The sequence below is a fragment of the Arvicola amphibius genome, chromosome 7, assembly GCF_903992535.2.
Source record: "Arvicola amphibius chromosome 7, mArvAmp1.2, whole genome shotgun sequence".
Taxonomy (NCBI): domain Eukaryota; kingdom Metazoa; phylum Chordata; class Mammalia; order Rodentia; family Cricetidae; genus Arvicola; species Arvicola amphibius.
The window spans coordinates 132,920,325-132,935,418 of NC_052053.1; the positions used below are offsets into that span (position 1 = coordinate 132,920,325).

Consider the following 15,094-nt stretch of genomic DNA (forward strand, 5'->3'; position numbering starts at 1 on the left):
TAGAACAATTACTATCTTTAGATTATGGGCTCACTGTCAGTTTTAAATAAGTTTGTGCTTCTCATTACTAATAACTCTACTCTTTAATAATCTCTATTTCTCTCTCCTTCATCATTGCTTCTTCATACCGTTAACCCTATTCTAAGATATCCAGTCCATGACTGCCTCCGATGTACCACTCTCTCATTTCTCTGCTTAACCAAGGTTATTGTTTCTGCATAACTGTGGCTGTGCAGACATTTCTAGCTCCCTGATTCTATCTGTTCACCTCAGATGGAATAATGTGGCAGTATCATTTATGCCGAACCGTGACTATTCCTGGAATTGGAACGTACCTAGAATATAATATGATGGAAGGTTTGACTAGAGAATCACATTCACTCTAGGATCCTAACCAGTTCTAAGTGATGTTAATAGAGAGGTTGCCTCTCACTCCTGGGTAGTTATACTGGGTGTGTTTTAGCCCTTTAGTTTTCATCTTACTAGGTGACTTCATAATTAATTTCTAGTCAATCTTCAGACTTTTTATTGGTCTTACACCATCTCCATCTGCAAGTAAAGATTTAGCTCCCTCTCTCCAAATATGTAAATTCTGTATCTTTGTCCAATCACAGCAGACAGATTTTTACTGCAAATTATAAATTATATCACTCCTTATCTAGGAAAAAGTCTTCTGAAGAATTCTCATGTGATTCAGAATAAAATGTAACTAACATACAATATTCTAACTACTGTGTACAATATAAAATGTCCTTCACTTGTACTATTGTTCCTCTACACACTCTGGTCCAGTCATTAATATCGCTCATTGTCCTTCTGATATGTACAGCATCTCTTACCTCAAAGATTATGTCCTTACTAGCCTTTTACTAAGCTCTCTCCTCAGTAAGCCATATGGTGTCTCATTCATATCCCTTTCTTCAGTTTACTCCTTCTTGTATGTAGATTTAGAAATTGTTCTCTGTGATTTTATTTTGTTCTTTGCATTAAAAATATCATGTGCATTTTATTGGGTATATAAGATATTCAAAATAACATTTCAACATTATTCAATAAAATATATTGGAGAATATTATGTTGTACTGAGGTCTTTCACTAATCCCAAAAGTCCAGACCAAATACAAAAATTGGAGTTATTCATGGTAAATTTTTATGATCAAAGCAAAACCTAAAGGAAGTAAATAGATTCCAAGAGACTCCTTTCTCTAAAAATTAAAAATAGTCTGCCTCTGCCAGTACAAAGAGAAATGTTCCTCTATTTTGAAGCTTATTTTAAAATATGATAGTGGCTAATATTTTATTCTTTTATCATTGTGTTACTTCTTCTTACAAGAAATACCACTGTGTACTTCAGTTAGGACCTTCATTCTACTGTACTGGAAAGAGGATGTCATGATTCATGAATCACAAGTAAAGGCAAATAATGACTTTGCTGTGTTTTTATTCTTGGATCACATCGACACTAGTGACAATCAACCTATCCTTCTAGGCTTTGTGGTGAAAACACTTGGAATCTAGTCTGTTTGCAATTTTTCAGTGTCCTGGACAGTGTTATTATTTACAGCTATCTTGCTTCAAATTATACTTCTAAACTGACAACTACTGTGCCATTGGAATTTCTCCTATTTTTGGACAACAGCCCTTTTTCCTAGTCAGGGCAACTATTAGTGCAACGGAACCATGACCAGTAGCATGGATGGAAAGAAAGGATTTATTTGGTTTCTACTCATGTATCATAATGCATCATTAAGTGAAGTCAAGATAGAAACTCAAACAGGGCCAATGCTTGGAGGCAGGACTGATGTAGAGGCCATGGAAAAGTAATGTTTACTGGTTTGTTCCACATAGCTTGCCCAGCCTGCTTTCCTATACATCCAGGACTACCAGTGGATAAGTAATGTTTACTGGTTTGTTCCACATAGCTTGCCCAGCCTGCTTTCCTATACATCCAGGACTACCAGGACTACCAGTCCAATGGGTGGCTCCACCCACAACGGCCTGGGCCCTCCTGCATCAATCACTAATTAAGAAAGGGCCCTATGGGCCTGCCCACAGCTTTATCCTATAGAGAAGTATTTCCAGTTGAGGTTCTTTCTTCTCCAATGACTCTAGCTTGGGTCAAGTTGACATATAACTAGCCAGCACAACCTTCTTCTCCTTCCTCCACCTCTTAGTGACCATCACTCTCCTTCCATGTGTTTTAGTACAGCCAGAGTCCAAACTGTCTACTTATTTGTGCTACACTTCACCATGATTTCCCCCAACTGATCCACGAAGGCAATGGTGTTGTGTTTTCCTCTTTACTACCTGGTTCTACACTAAAATATTCTTTAGAACTCGATAGATGCTTGCTGAATAAATTAATACTTTTGACACAGCATCTGCTATAGTGTGTGAACTCAGTAAGCAGGAACTAGTGCTACTACACTAGATAATAACAATAATATACTAGATGTATCGGTGTGAATACAGGATGGAACTTCCAGGTTACGGTCAACACAGAAGTAAAATCAGCCAGAGATGTAGGATCTCATTAGGAAGAATAATAAATGTGTAAAACATTGGCACAAAGCCAAACACAAGTGATGGCACCAATATTAGGCAAGATCACATCACAACCCCTGGAAAGGTGACAAAGGAAGAGTTCCCAGAAAAACCAAGGACAGGATGAGGCATAATAAAAGTCATTTAATGGTAGATAAAAGCTTTCCACTGAGAGGAGCAGGTTTCAGAATAGACATAGTGTAATGATTCAATGACCAATGTTGAGATACAAATCATGATAAGCACCTTACAAATATTTGATGATATAAAATAACTTTTCAGAATCAGAAGTATCCAAGTAAAGCAATGAAAATCTTTGTCTAGGTTGTTAGAAGGCAGGAATATTCACGTACTACATGCGTCTAAACCGTCAATTTTCCAAAGAAAGGAGTGGTGGAAAAGCAAGACTAAATCTCATGATTGACATTCTGTGCCCAGGCTGGCAAAAATAGCCCTCGCTGAGCTGGGGATCCCACACGAATCTTGATGACAGAAAAACAAATCAGGCTTTCCGTTGGAATTAAAACCTGATGTCAAAGATGAATTTATGTCAGGAAATCACAATATCTTTAAAGAAAAGAAAAATATTGTAAAAATTCTATAATCTCCCTTTAAGATAAAGATAACAGTAAATTAACTTAAAATCTAAAGTATTTATGAATCAATATTTATAAATAACTGCATTTATTACATATGTTCAACAAATGTTATATTGAGAGAAGAAACTGAAATTAGTTAATACTATCTTCTGCAATATGAGGTTATTTTCTTTTCTTTTAGTAATTTGACAAAGAGTTCCTAATGATTTTGTAAGTAAAGGCATTTAAAACACCATCAGTATTTTGCAGATAATAACAAAATGAATCACAAGTGGGTGAGAATTGAGTAATTTGATTAATTTCTCAGTTGACCTTTACAAAAGTATTTGTCTAATATTTCTTAGTTGTTGTATTTTTGTTATATAAAATCAAAGTTCCAGCCATTTAGTTCCTGTGTTGTTTTTGAAAATGGGCTGTGTGTTATGTAAGTAGTTCTTTTTTCTGAAATGGTTTTCTATTTAGAAACAATTTCAGATTCTGAAAATTGTGATTATTGTCTTTGAATGTTTATTTTTATCCTTATTAAAAATCTCAGAATTCCCTTCATTTTTCATTTCTATATTTATTTAATTAGGTAATTAATCAGTGGGTAATATAAATTATTGTTTAATATTAAAAAACAGTGAGAAAGCATAACGTAGCTCAAGATCTGTATCATCACTTCAGGTAGCTTCTGACCTAAAGGAGAAACTCAACAGTGTAGACAAAGAATGTGCATTCCTTACAAAATGCCCACAAGAATAACTTCATTATTCTGGGAAGCCAGGTCTATAAGATATGTAAAATGTAGAAGCGTTCTGCTCATATAATTTCTGGTAAGTCCAGCATGACTAAGAGACAACCGTCACGTCAGCTTCAGCTTGTGCATGCTTGACCCCACCATGTTTGTACACCAAGAGAAAGCCGTGAGCAGAGGCTTCTGCTCAGGAGGGATTATGTGGGTAAGACTGACAGTATTGCCTTAACTAATGAAAAAAATATTTCCAGAAATACTTAGTGCTATAGTGTTCCAGTCATTCACAATATCCACAAGCGACATCCAAATGATAAGAACAAACTCACCAATACCACGGGACAGATTGTGGTGGGTGGTAAAATATGGTCCTTCAGAGGTCCACAGTCACATTCAGGCTTCAGGTGAGAAGCACATTTATTGTGCAGCTAGGAAAGGAGAGAGGGATAATATCAAGAGCGAACTGTAACTTAGGTACAATAATACATTAAAAGTGTATTGCACGATTGTACAAACAAGGAGGCTCAAAAATTTACTGCAAAATTTATACCTTACAACTCTGCTTTCTTTGACAAACGCAAATTACTGACTGTTGCAGTGCTCCTCTGCTTATCTTTCAGCGTAATCTTGAAACCGCTGTGCACTGTGCATGCATTTTTTTCTCTTTTTGACCCTCCTGCTTTCTCAAAGTCATTCCAAAGTGCACAGCTCAGTATGGGGCATAATTGATCCCATCATTAGTTTTAACTTTGTAATTCAATATGTAAATGTAACCTGAGATTCATCTCAGTAGGAGCAGGATATAAATAAAAGAAGATGATTATGATTATAAAAGTGTGTCTTTATATTGTATTTACCAGAACGACATTCAGTTAGCATGTAATCATATAATGTGATATTTATTTTACAATATGTATGAACCTTCACTGATATTTTTTATCAACTCTGATCACAGTTTAATTTCAAGTTTTTTTTATGTAACATAATGTATTAAGTACTGATGCTTTTAAATCAACATGATGGTCTTGATCAGTCAAAGATTTGATTAAAAAATAATTCTTGTTCAAAAATATTTAGAATTTTCTTTCTTTACCACTTTATATCAATTTAGTATAAAATATTCATACTTCAATAAAATTATATATATTTAATAGTACCACAGCGATTTTTAATTTGGCAACTCTTTTCAGAAGGCCACTCCTTTTGCCCTTAGTTGTATTAACTTTCCCCATAAGCAGTTAATTAGCCTCTGAGTGTAGGCTCATTGTTGGTCCACTGTTGGTGATGGGCTGAGCTACATTGGAGGAGGATTCCTTCTGCTCTATGTTCTAAAACAGAGTTCAAGTGGTTGTACTGTGATTAGCGCCCATTAGGCTGTATCATAGGAAACAGAACATCTTTACCCATCCATCTGCATTTGGCATCTCTTTCTCACAGTAGCACCTAAATGGCTCCATAGAAAGGTGGGGCAAGCATCTTAGGCACTGCTGACCTTTGCCAAGAGATAAGAGGCACTAAACACAAAGAAGCAACTGAATCCCTGTGTTCAGTAAAACTAAGTAAACCTACGCTCCGTTTGGGCAATAAAAGTGCAGCTTCCTTAAATTAACTCTAATATATATTGTTAGTTTATTGGAAACTAATTTCATAAAATAAATATGGCTGTCATGTGGGAGGTGAACGTGATATGCTCTGAATCCTGATACCAGTGAATGTGAAGCTATTTTGCATATAGAGTTTATGTTAATATATACTAGCTAAGACACGCTCAGGCTGGATTTGTCTAGCCCAGATTCATTGATAGGAGGCCTTCTAGGCAGAAGGACTCTGGACCAGGAGATACCAGCATGGTGGGAAGCCTACATGTGAGAAGCCAGGCTGTCTTCAGGAAATAAGCTACACCACAGACTTCCAGATAGTGTTAGAAACTAGGAGACAACAAAAGAATCTTCCCCAAATCCTGCCGTGGGCTATGGCCTTACTAAAATTGTTACATCAGAATTATTGTCTATCGGGAGATAAGAAAACAGATGTACGTTGTCTTAAACCACCTAGCTTATGGCATTTTGTTATAGGAGCTCTATATGGAAATATAGACACTATGAAAATCCCAAGGCAGATCCTGTGTCTTAAGGCTCCTCTGGATCCTGGCCTGCCACTTAGATGAAAATTTTACTCTCTGATAATGTGAAAAAAAACCTTAAAATTGAGGGTCAGAAGCTCAGAACATTCTGATAAGGCAATCCTCCTGTGTGCATGATGAGACTGCATTGGAGTCTTCCTCTTTGTGATATTCTAAAATGACACATATTCACGAAAAAAGGAGCACCTCTCACAGGTATCATTTGAGTCTCAACTCCTTTGCCCTGCAAATTATGTGTTTCCAATCTAAAATGTAAATCAAATAATTAGTGCCCAAATTTTATAGTAAGGCTTAAGTGGAAAAAAACCTAAGAACTTAGAAATAATCAATAGATTAGATAAGGAGACAAGGATGAGTGAGGGAACAGCTGCCCACAGCTCCCTTGGGATACTGCCTTTATAGACCTAACTAACCCTCTATGGTATTTTCAAGTTTAACTGCCATAATGTCCTATTGTTCTGATTGTTTTTCTGGGCAACTTGGAGCAGTTTTAAAGCATCATCATGTGGCAGGGTCCATAACTAAGTAAGTATCTTGCTTGTCAGTAATGTAGAAATGTGTACTAACAAGAACTTATCTTAAAAGAAAGAACTCTGTGTTAGCTAACAGTGTACTGGAATACCTTATGTTTTAAAGAAAACTATTAACAGACATCTCGAAAATATCTAATGGCTGTTCATTGCATGATATTGTTTATAGAGGGAAAGGTCAAAGCTGTGGGTGACATATAAAAGCACTGACCATTTTTACGAGCTGAGAGTCAAATTGTGTAGCAGATGGCATTGATGCATCCACTTGCCCAGAAATGTACCTGACGATGAAACAGAAACTAGGAAAGCAAACCAAGAAAGAGCTGGAAACCATGGTTAGCAAATAAAAAAATTGTGTTTCTTGTAAAGCTAAAATTCTCTAAACAAAAAGAGTCTACTAAAAATACAGGTATCAACAAAATATAGTAGAATTCAAACAAAATTCTCTATAGGTTACTGGTAACACTGTGTATATGTCTTTTCAGAAGAAACACAAAGGGGAGGTTGTTACTATCTATCACCAACGAAAGCAAGTTTCTGGCATTGGTGCTGTTTCTTAAACACAGTGTTTACAATTCATATACTAGGAGACATCTCTAAATTCATAGGTTGACAATATTAGACAACTAATGTGAACTAAATGGGAGTATGAAAAGATCAGCATCCCTACAATAAAACAGAAGAAAGCTGAATAGCAAATATTCATTTTGTCTTGACATATAATGTCATCTGTCAAGTTATGAATCAGAGAAGTTTTTTTAATATTACATATCCCTCATTCTGGAAGTCCTTAACCTCCAGAATATAAGAGACAGATCCCTTTTAATTGAAAATTATCTATGTTGTAGCATTGTGTGATAACGATACAATCGGATTAGAACAACTTGTTGCCATGTTATTCCATGGGCCAGAATGTACAAAAGAGACCCAGTGTCAGCAAGATGCCAAGGATTGTTGACTGTCTCCAAGGACACGGGCCAAAAGAAAGCAAGAGCAGAGACCCTCAGGTCCTCCATGAGGTTATAAATAAACCAGAGCACAGATGCATCCTGCCCTTCGAGGGACATTTCTAAAGAGAATAGTTCCCACCTTAAAAGTCCTTTCAAAATGTGGTCTCCAACTATCTTTGTCTATTTTTTAAAGATGATACAGAAAAATAAAGTTTTTTTAAAAAGTGCTCAGAAACTCTCTTACAGGATAACAGATACAGGCTTACATTTAAGAAAGTCATATAATGTGAACCAGCTTTTCTTGGACTTGAGTTAAACACTTGGAAATAATTTCAGAATCTGACAGCTCACAGTAGCACCTAATTTAGAGCCAGCTCTATGTTTATTAGAAAAATCTGTCTCAAGTTTGGATAAAAAGGAGTTTGAGTTTGAGTGTGAGTGTGTGTGTGTGTGGTGTGTGTGTGTATGTGGTGTGTGGTGTGTGTGTGGTGTGTGTGCATGTGTGGTGTGTGTGTGTGTGTGTGTGTGTTTTGGAGTGGAGTTGAGCTAATGAGAGAAGTGGATAGTGGATAAAGGGAAGAAAGGAAGGAAAAATATCTATTAGAATCTAGAGATTCATAAAAGAATGAAGTTAGTCCTTATGAACAAAAGCTCCGTGGCCTAACTTGAGGAACTTTATTGATTAGTTGACACTTCCCCATGACATCAATATTTTACAAATTTGGGGTACTTCCTGAATGATGGCATTTGCTAAAGAAAAAATCTTCCCATGCTTTGGAAAACTTACAAATCAAGAGCTCAATCTTTTCATTAAAAGTAATTACTTATATCGTTAGTCATTTGAATGTATAAAATAGGAATTTTCTTATTAATCTCAAGTAATTGTATCAACCTCACATCTTAGTGGTTCCAGCCTGACAAGGCATTGTTGTGCCCACCAAGAACAGTTCAGCAAACAGAGTAAACGCCATGTCAGGAACGTCCTCAGCAGATGTGACAGGCTTGGAAGAGGGCTTTGAATAACGTCAGGACATAAGCAAAAATACAGAGGTGTGTATTTTCCTGATTCAAAGGACTAAAGCTGAAAGCACAGAAAATGCTTGCTCATGTGGGAGATATAGATTTTCACTGTTTTTCCCTAGGCCTTTACTGATTTTCCTTGCTAAGCAAAGAGCTGTAAAAGACATAAAACTCCATTCTTTGAACTTAGATGTACATCTACAAGATGGTAGGCTGCAACAAAGTATCAAACGCAGTGAGGTTTCACTGACTGAGAAATGCAGATGTGAACTTTGGTCATTGATCTTTCAAACTTTACTAAACTATCAGACGCAATTCCAGAATTGCAAAAATATTTTGAAACAAAATTCCAAGAGGAAGTGCATTTGAAACTCAGTATCTAACGTTAAGAAGACCAGCATATTAGTAGTTCTGGTGGATCTGAGCACTTCCTCAAAACTCCACCTCTATCAAGAACCTCTAATGACTAGAAAACAACGTGGGCCATCAACCTGTAGCACGGGAGGCAAATAGGAGCTCAGCAGTGTGGGCCTGAAGAAATGAAATGACTGGAGAATTGTCCAGTTTTCATTTGTAAATAAAGTTTAAAAAATGTGAAGAAGAAAATATTATCGTCAAAGAAATTATCAAGTGAAATACAGAATTAAAGTTGATTCCTAGTAGGCATTTAAGATAGTGCAGTCCAAGGAATGGGAAGCATGAAATAAGAGGCGGAATTAACCACGGCCTTCCCAGGGGTTTCTCAGCAGAAACCCAGCTCTAATTGGGGAGTTGGTAGGGAAGGAGAATGAAGGAACTTGTGCTTCAAACTTAAGTCTGAGCTTTGTGGGACTCAAAGTCAAAATGAGGTAAGTGGCGGGGAGGCTGCATGTATTATCATGGAATTATTATACATTGCTGAAGAGGGCGCAGTATAGCAAATTAGTAGTTTCAAAGATGTTTCTGGTGGTGGTACAGAAGCCTACATCAGAGAAGTACCTTCTGTTGGGGAAATGAGCCAAGAGATTCTTACTCTGATCTAGCTGGGATGTGCTGAGAGCTTGCGCTAAGGTTGGGAATGTGAAGTCAAAAATCTCAGATCTGGGAGAGATATTTTAAGGAAGAAATGTGAGGGCTTAGCAGCAGGCTCAGTGAAGAAGATAATGTGAAAGACCAGGAAAAATTGGCTTCTAGCTACCACGGTGAGGAGATGCCCATGCTGTGATCGGCAGCAGAAGTGGCCCCGTAGGAGCTGAATGGTTGCTCTTAAGAATGCAGGTCTATGACCTTGGCATGAAAATTAGTGATGCTTGGAACCACACAATTACCTAAGCAGTTTCCAGTTATAAATCTTCTCAAGATGAGACATAAATATCATGAAACCCACTCATGGGGTGTCCCATGGACACCAGGTTTGGTATTCAGCACCCTCGCCAAATTTCTCCTACTTTGCACTGAGTTGATACTTAGTTCCCAAGCCTTTGCTAAGTATATGCTCCAATTGTAACTACATCTACCCTGACCTTTGACCCACTTAATCCTTATGCCAATTTTATGAGAAAGGTGTTGCAACTCCATGTTACAATGTAGAATATTGTAACACACTGACTCAGCACAAGGAAACAATGTTTGCAACTGTGCAAGATTGCAAGCGATTGCTCATTTTAATAATCTGGTTTTCTCAGGTCATGATTTCAAGTCAAACAAAATATGTAATGGCTTTTTGGAGAAATCTTGAAACAGCCATGCTTCATCCTCCAGTCCTATGTATAGAGAGTCCCTAATGCAATGCACTCATGTGGCCCTTACACAGTCCCTGATGGACAGCGCCACGTCCCTGTGCTCTCCTGGTTCCCAAAGAGTGAAGGTGTCATTTAGCTCTTTAGAGATCTTTCTCAATAGACCCCATTATTTGAGAGAGCAGTCTTAGGGTAAAATTTTCATAAAGTATCTCAAGGAAAGCTATGAATAATACTAAATACATATTCTGTCAGATAACTACAAGATGAATTAATTGATTAAAGTTTTCTTACTGTTGTTGAAAATTAAATTTCTAAAATTGCTCAGAGACATTGAAAAATGAGTGGAGACTCATTACATTTGAAATGTAAGCCAACCCCTGTTTTCCTCACTATTCTTTGTGTGTGTGTGTGTGTGTGTGTGTGTGTGTGTGTGTGTGTGTGTTTAAGAATACAGTTTAACATGTAGGTTTGGGAAGAACCTTATAGCTCTACCAAAAAGAAAACCTGTGTAAATATCCCAGTGGCCTCTGCTGTTTATTCTGATAAAGAAAGATTGTTAAGAATGAAAAGACCAATATGCTATTTTGTGGAAAGCAAATAAGAACAACAAAACACCCCTCGAGGCTAATAAACATTCAAAAAAGGGAAAAGTTTGTTTACACTACATTTCAGAAATTAAACAGATAGTGGGATTATCTGATAACTGTTTTTATTCCAAAGATTTTTAAAGCTCTTTGACAGTAAACTTGATAGAGTCTAGAACTTCTCACAAAAGACCTTAATTATTACTATATCAAAACCTTCTGGGTCCCAATTCACAATGTACCTACGGGAAATCAATGTGCTTGGGAGAATGGCTGGATTTCCCAAGAAGCAACAATGCCCAAATAGAAATGAACCCCCTCACTTTGCCCACTTTTCACTTGTGGTTTCTGATTGCTTTCTTGGGAACTTCTAGAACTCTGTGGGACCATATGTGAAAACCATATAAACATGCCAACTCTAAGATTAGTCCTACAGTCTTGGCTTCTGTGGGGACAAACCTAACCCCCGGACAGATGATATAAGAAGCCCTAAGATTTCAGCTGATTTAGTCTAACCCTGAAGCCTTCCAGGGAAGTGATGTCATGCATTACTCACTGTGATCTGACACCAAACACAGTGCAGCCCTGTCAGGCCCTGGTAACATTTAACTGTTTTGTGGCACTTATCACACTTGGTTGGACAGTTGCCTTCAACCCAATAATGGTGCATGACCTAGAACAGAAGAAGAATACGTTGGTAAGAGGAGGTACCCGTGGTGACATATCTAGAAAGCCCGTGTTGCCAGACTTACATCCGTGTTCTTCTTGGACTTCACATAGGTCTTGATGCAGGAGGGAGGGGCTCTGGCCACACAGCGCTCATGGACTGTGTACTTGCAGACTGAAAGGAAACAGGTACTCAGTGTCAGAGCTGACCCTGGTCCTGATTGCAGTTTTATGAGGGAGAATGACATTAACAGAACCTCATTTCACATCCACAGCTCCCTAATCAATCCAATCAGCCACATCAAGGAAAAAAGTCCAAGTCGGCTGTTTTTATCATGGAATACAAAAAGGCCAATTAGTACAGGAAATAGTATGCATATGAGAGACCGAGGCTCCTCCATCATGGCATAGCAGGAAATGCTTAATTAAATCAGTACTCGCTCAAATCCTTCACAATAATTCCCAGATGACAAAAATATTAAAGACAAATTGATGGCTGCCAAATGGCTTGGTGTCATTCGCTAGAAGGAAGAGATCTATATTTCACAAAGCATAGGCATGGGAGCAGCTGGCAAGCATGGCCGCCAATGCCTGTGCGTTTATACTGTTTTGTACATTGACTTATCTCTATGGGAAAGGACAGAGTTTTCTATTTCTAGAAAGTAGACCTCATCATCCATTCCAGGCACCCAGGGAAGTTTATTTTTCATTTTCATCATGCTATTGTTTCTCCCAAGCAACTAACTTCATGAGGCAATCTATGGTGTTAGGAAACAAAACTTGGTATTTATATGCAAACACATATACAGGCACAAATACCAGTAAATTATGCATGTGTGTGTGTGTGTGTGTAGATAGATAGATGATAGATGATAGATAGATAGATAGATAGATAGATAGATAGATAGATAGATAGATGTTCTTTAAGGTGAAGGCTGACTTTCAAACTAATGGCCCAGAGTTTATCAATATGTAGAAATTTATAAAACTAAACAGGTGATCACTTTAACAATCTCCTTCTTGGATTATGAATGAAATGCCTATAATGCTCATAGCATTTTATAATAATAATACTCAAAAACATCCTGTCTGTTATGTTCGTGCAAGAACCAGGAGGAACACATACTGTCCTTTACTATTATACCACACTCCGTCTTTGAAAGTTGTCTTGTTTAAAGCAATCAAATCTGTACTAAAATGTTTATGCCCTTAAAAAGTTATAGAAGTTCTAAAGCAGGGGTTTTGTTTGATTTTTTTGTTTTGTTTTTGTTTGTGAACATGGAGAAAGTTCTAGCATATCTGAATCTTCCACAGTGGCCAACAGAAATGTTTCTCATATGTGATATGTGACAGTGTGTTATGAAAACTTAAAAAATCTTAGTGATTTAAAAATTACGTGTAGGTTTTTTTAATGTCAAATAATGCACCTATAGAAATAAAATTCTGAAACACAATACAACACAGAAAAGAATGTGGCTGAACTGTTGGATCAATGGAGAACTTCATTCCTACCTCAGAGAATATCAACTTTATTTTTAGGTAACAATGCAATAAATTAAAAAGATAATAGACAATTTTATTAATTAACTAACACTGATACACACATCCACCCTCTTAGCAAATCTCTAACTGGTTGTGTGGACTTATTAGAATAAAATTAATCTTGTCAGACAAGGGAGCTGAAATTAAAACAAAAATGACTGTGATGCCTTCTATTTCTACAGCTATGGAAAGCAGACGATGAGTTTTCTTTATGTAAACATGATGTGTCAACGTGTTGGGGAAATGGTTCTCCGGGGGCAGGACTTGCCACACAAAGACTAGAGTACAGACCCTAAGAATTCACTTTTAAAAAGACCATTTGTCTAGCACAAATGGTGGAGACAGTCTCCCAGAAGCATAATTGTTAGCTGGACTAGCTAGATGTGGGTCACTAGGAGAATCTGAGTCAGTATGTAAGGTTCAAGAAACCGCGGAAGTCAGACGAGGACTTCCACATGAACACATGCTCACACACGGGAAAACACACACACACACACACACACACACACACAGAGAGAGAGAGAGAGAGAGAGAGAGAGAGAGAGAGAGAGAGAGAGAGAGAGAGAGAGAGAGAGAGAGAGACATGCAAGACTTGAAGCTGCATTTTTTTTGATAACTTGAATGAACAAAATCCATTTCTATTCATTTGATCTAAGTCTTTTAAGACCTGAATGAATTGTCTCACCTTGAAAAGCTAATTAAAAATAAAGTGGTTAACTTATGGGGTGCATATAAAATATAATATAAATAAGATGTAAGTAAGAGAAACCAGTGAAAGATGTCGAAATATTCCAAGGAGAGACGAGAAACATGACAACTGAGCCACAATAGAAAGGAATGTCTGAGAAGTTGGAAGGTATCATTAATTCCTTCTGAAAGGACTGTGGAACTATAGGGAAATACACATTATAAGCACCACGGCTCGGGGGTATGTCACACAAATAGGGCGCTTTCAGGCATTCAGTTTTCCCTCAAACAAGGTGATGACGCCAGGGAGAGCCCGAGTACTCACAGGAGCAGCAGAGGCCCTGCTTCCCCACACCGATCAGCATGTTCAGGCAGAGATTGCAGTAGGCAGGCTTGTTAAAGTGCTTGAGTCGCCACACATGCTGTCCATCATCCTTCACATTCTGCACAGGACGTGAGAGAAACAGTTTCCACTTAATGAAATAAAGAGCAGAATCTGCAAGTGCCAATAAAGCTCAGACGGGACCGAGGCGTCTGAAGACAATCTGTTCCCTCCTCTCTACTCCCTACTTTACAAGATCGCCACTGAGACACTGGGAAAACACGTGTGCTCTAGTCCGATGAGACACCACCAACGACTCTGAGATGGTGTAACAACCCATGAAATCTTGTCTCATGTCAGCAGCGTAACAGCGTTTCCCGCCGCCACCACAATGACCTACCAAAGACAGCTCTCCATGAACACAGGGCTGCCTGCTTTGCCTTTGAGTAACTCATAGTTAGCACCCAATTCTACAAACAAACGAATAAAGAGAAAGATCTAGTGCAAGCCCGGAAAGTGGAAACATGTAGAGACAGTTAATTCACCTTTTTGTTGGGAAAAACAGAATTCAGAATGAAATCAGGTTTTGTAACGAATGAAAAACGGGGTACAAAATGCAACGTTTACAAATCAGACATGGTGATTCTAGGGCCTCACCAGCAGATCTCTAAGGTAATCTTAAAGAATGTATTCTGCATTCCCTAAAGTAAACTTTTATAATATATTCTGCATTAAATACTAATGTTGATGAAGAGGACAAAGGCGTAATTATATAACCATTTCTTTATCTGTCTTGTAAAACAGTGATTTATTTTTTCCATAATAAAAGATGGTAAAAGTATAAATATTATTATCACTTTTATAACAATCGTGGTAGTTACGTGTCACAATAAACCCCATGTTTACATTAATTCACAATTTCAGTAAACTGCTATATTGTTTTACTATGCTACGTATACAACATTTTAATAACTAATAACATTTATTACATCCATATTGCTCAAGATTAAAATAACACAAATTTACAGGATGCTACTCCATATTTAAGTCCCT

The 15,094-nt window shown here is 37.5% G+C and overlaps 1 protein-coding gene across 6 annotated transcripts in view; it reads right to left on the reverse strand.

Annotated features, from left to right (window-relative positions):
* The window catches only part of Dgkb (diacylglycerol kinase beta), a 514,351-nt gene that overhangs the window by 384,466 nt on the left and 114,791 nt on the right, over nucleotides 1-15,094 (reverse strand). For all 6 annotated transcript variants that reach the window (XM_038336848.1, XM_038336843.1, XM_038336846.1 and 3 more), the window contains 4 exons: nucleotides 14,045-14,162; nucleotides 11,577-11,665; nucleotides 11,381-11,497; nucleotides 4,206-4,304 (listed from right to left, as the gene is read on the reverse strand). In XM_038336848.1, the coding sequence (XP_038192776.1) occupies nucleotides 4,206-4,304; nucleotides 11,381-11,497; nucleotides 11,577-11,665; nucleotides 14,045-14,162 (423 nt within the window). The remainder of the gene's footprint in view (nucleotides 1-4,205; nucleotides 4,305-11,380; nucleotides 11,498-11,576; nucleotides 11,666-14,044; nucleotides 14,163-15,094) is intronic.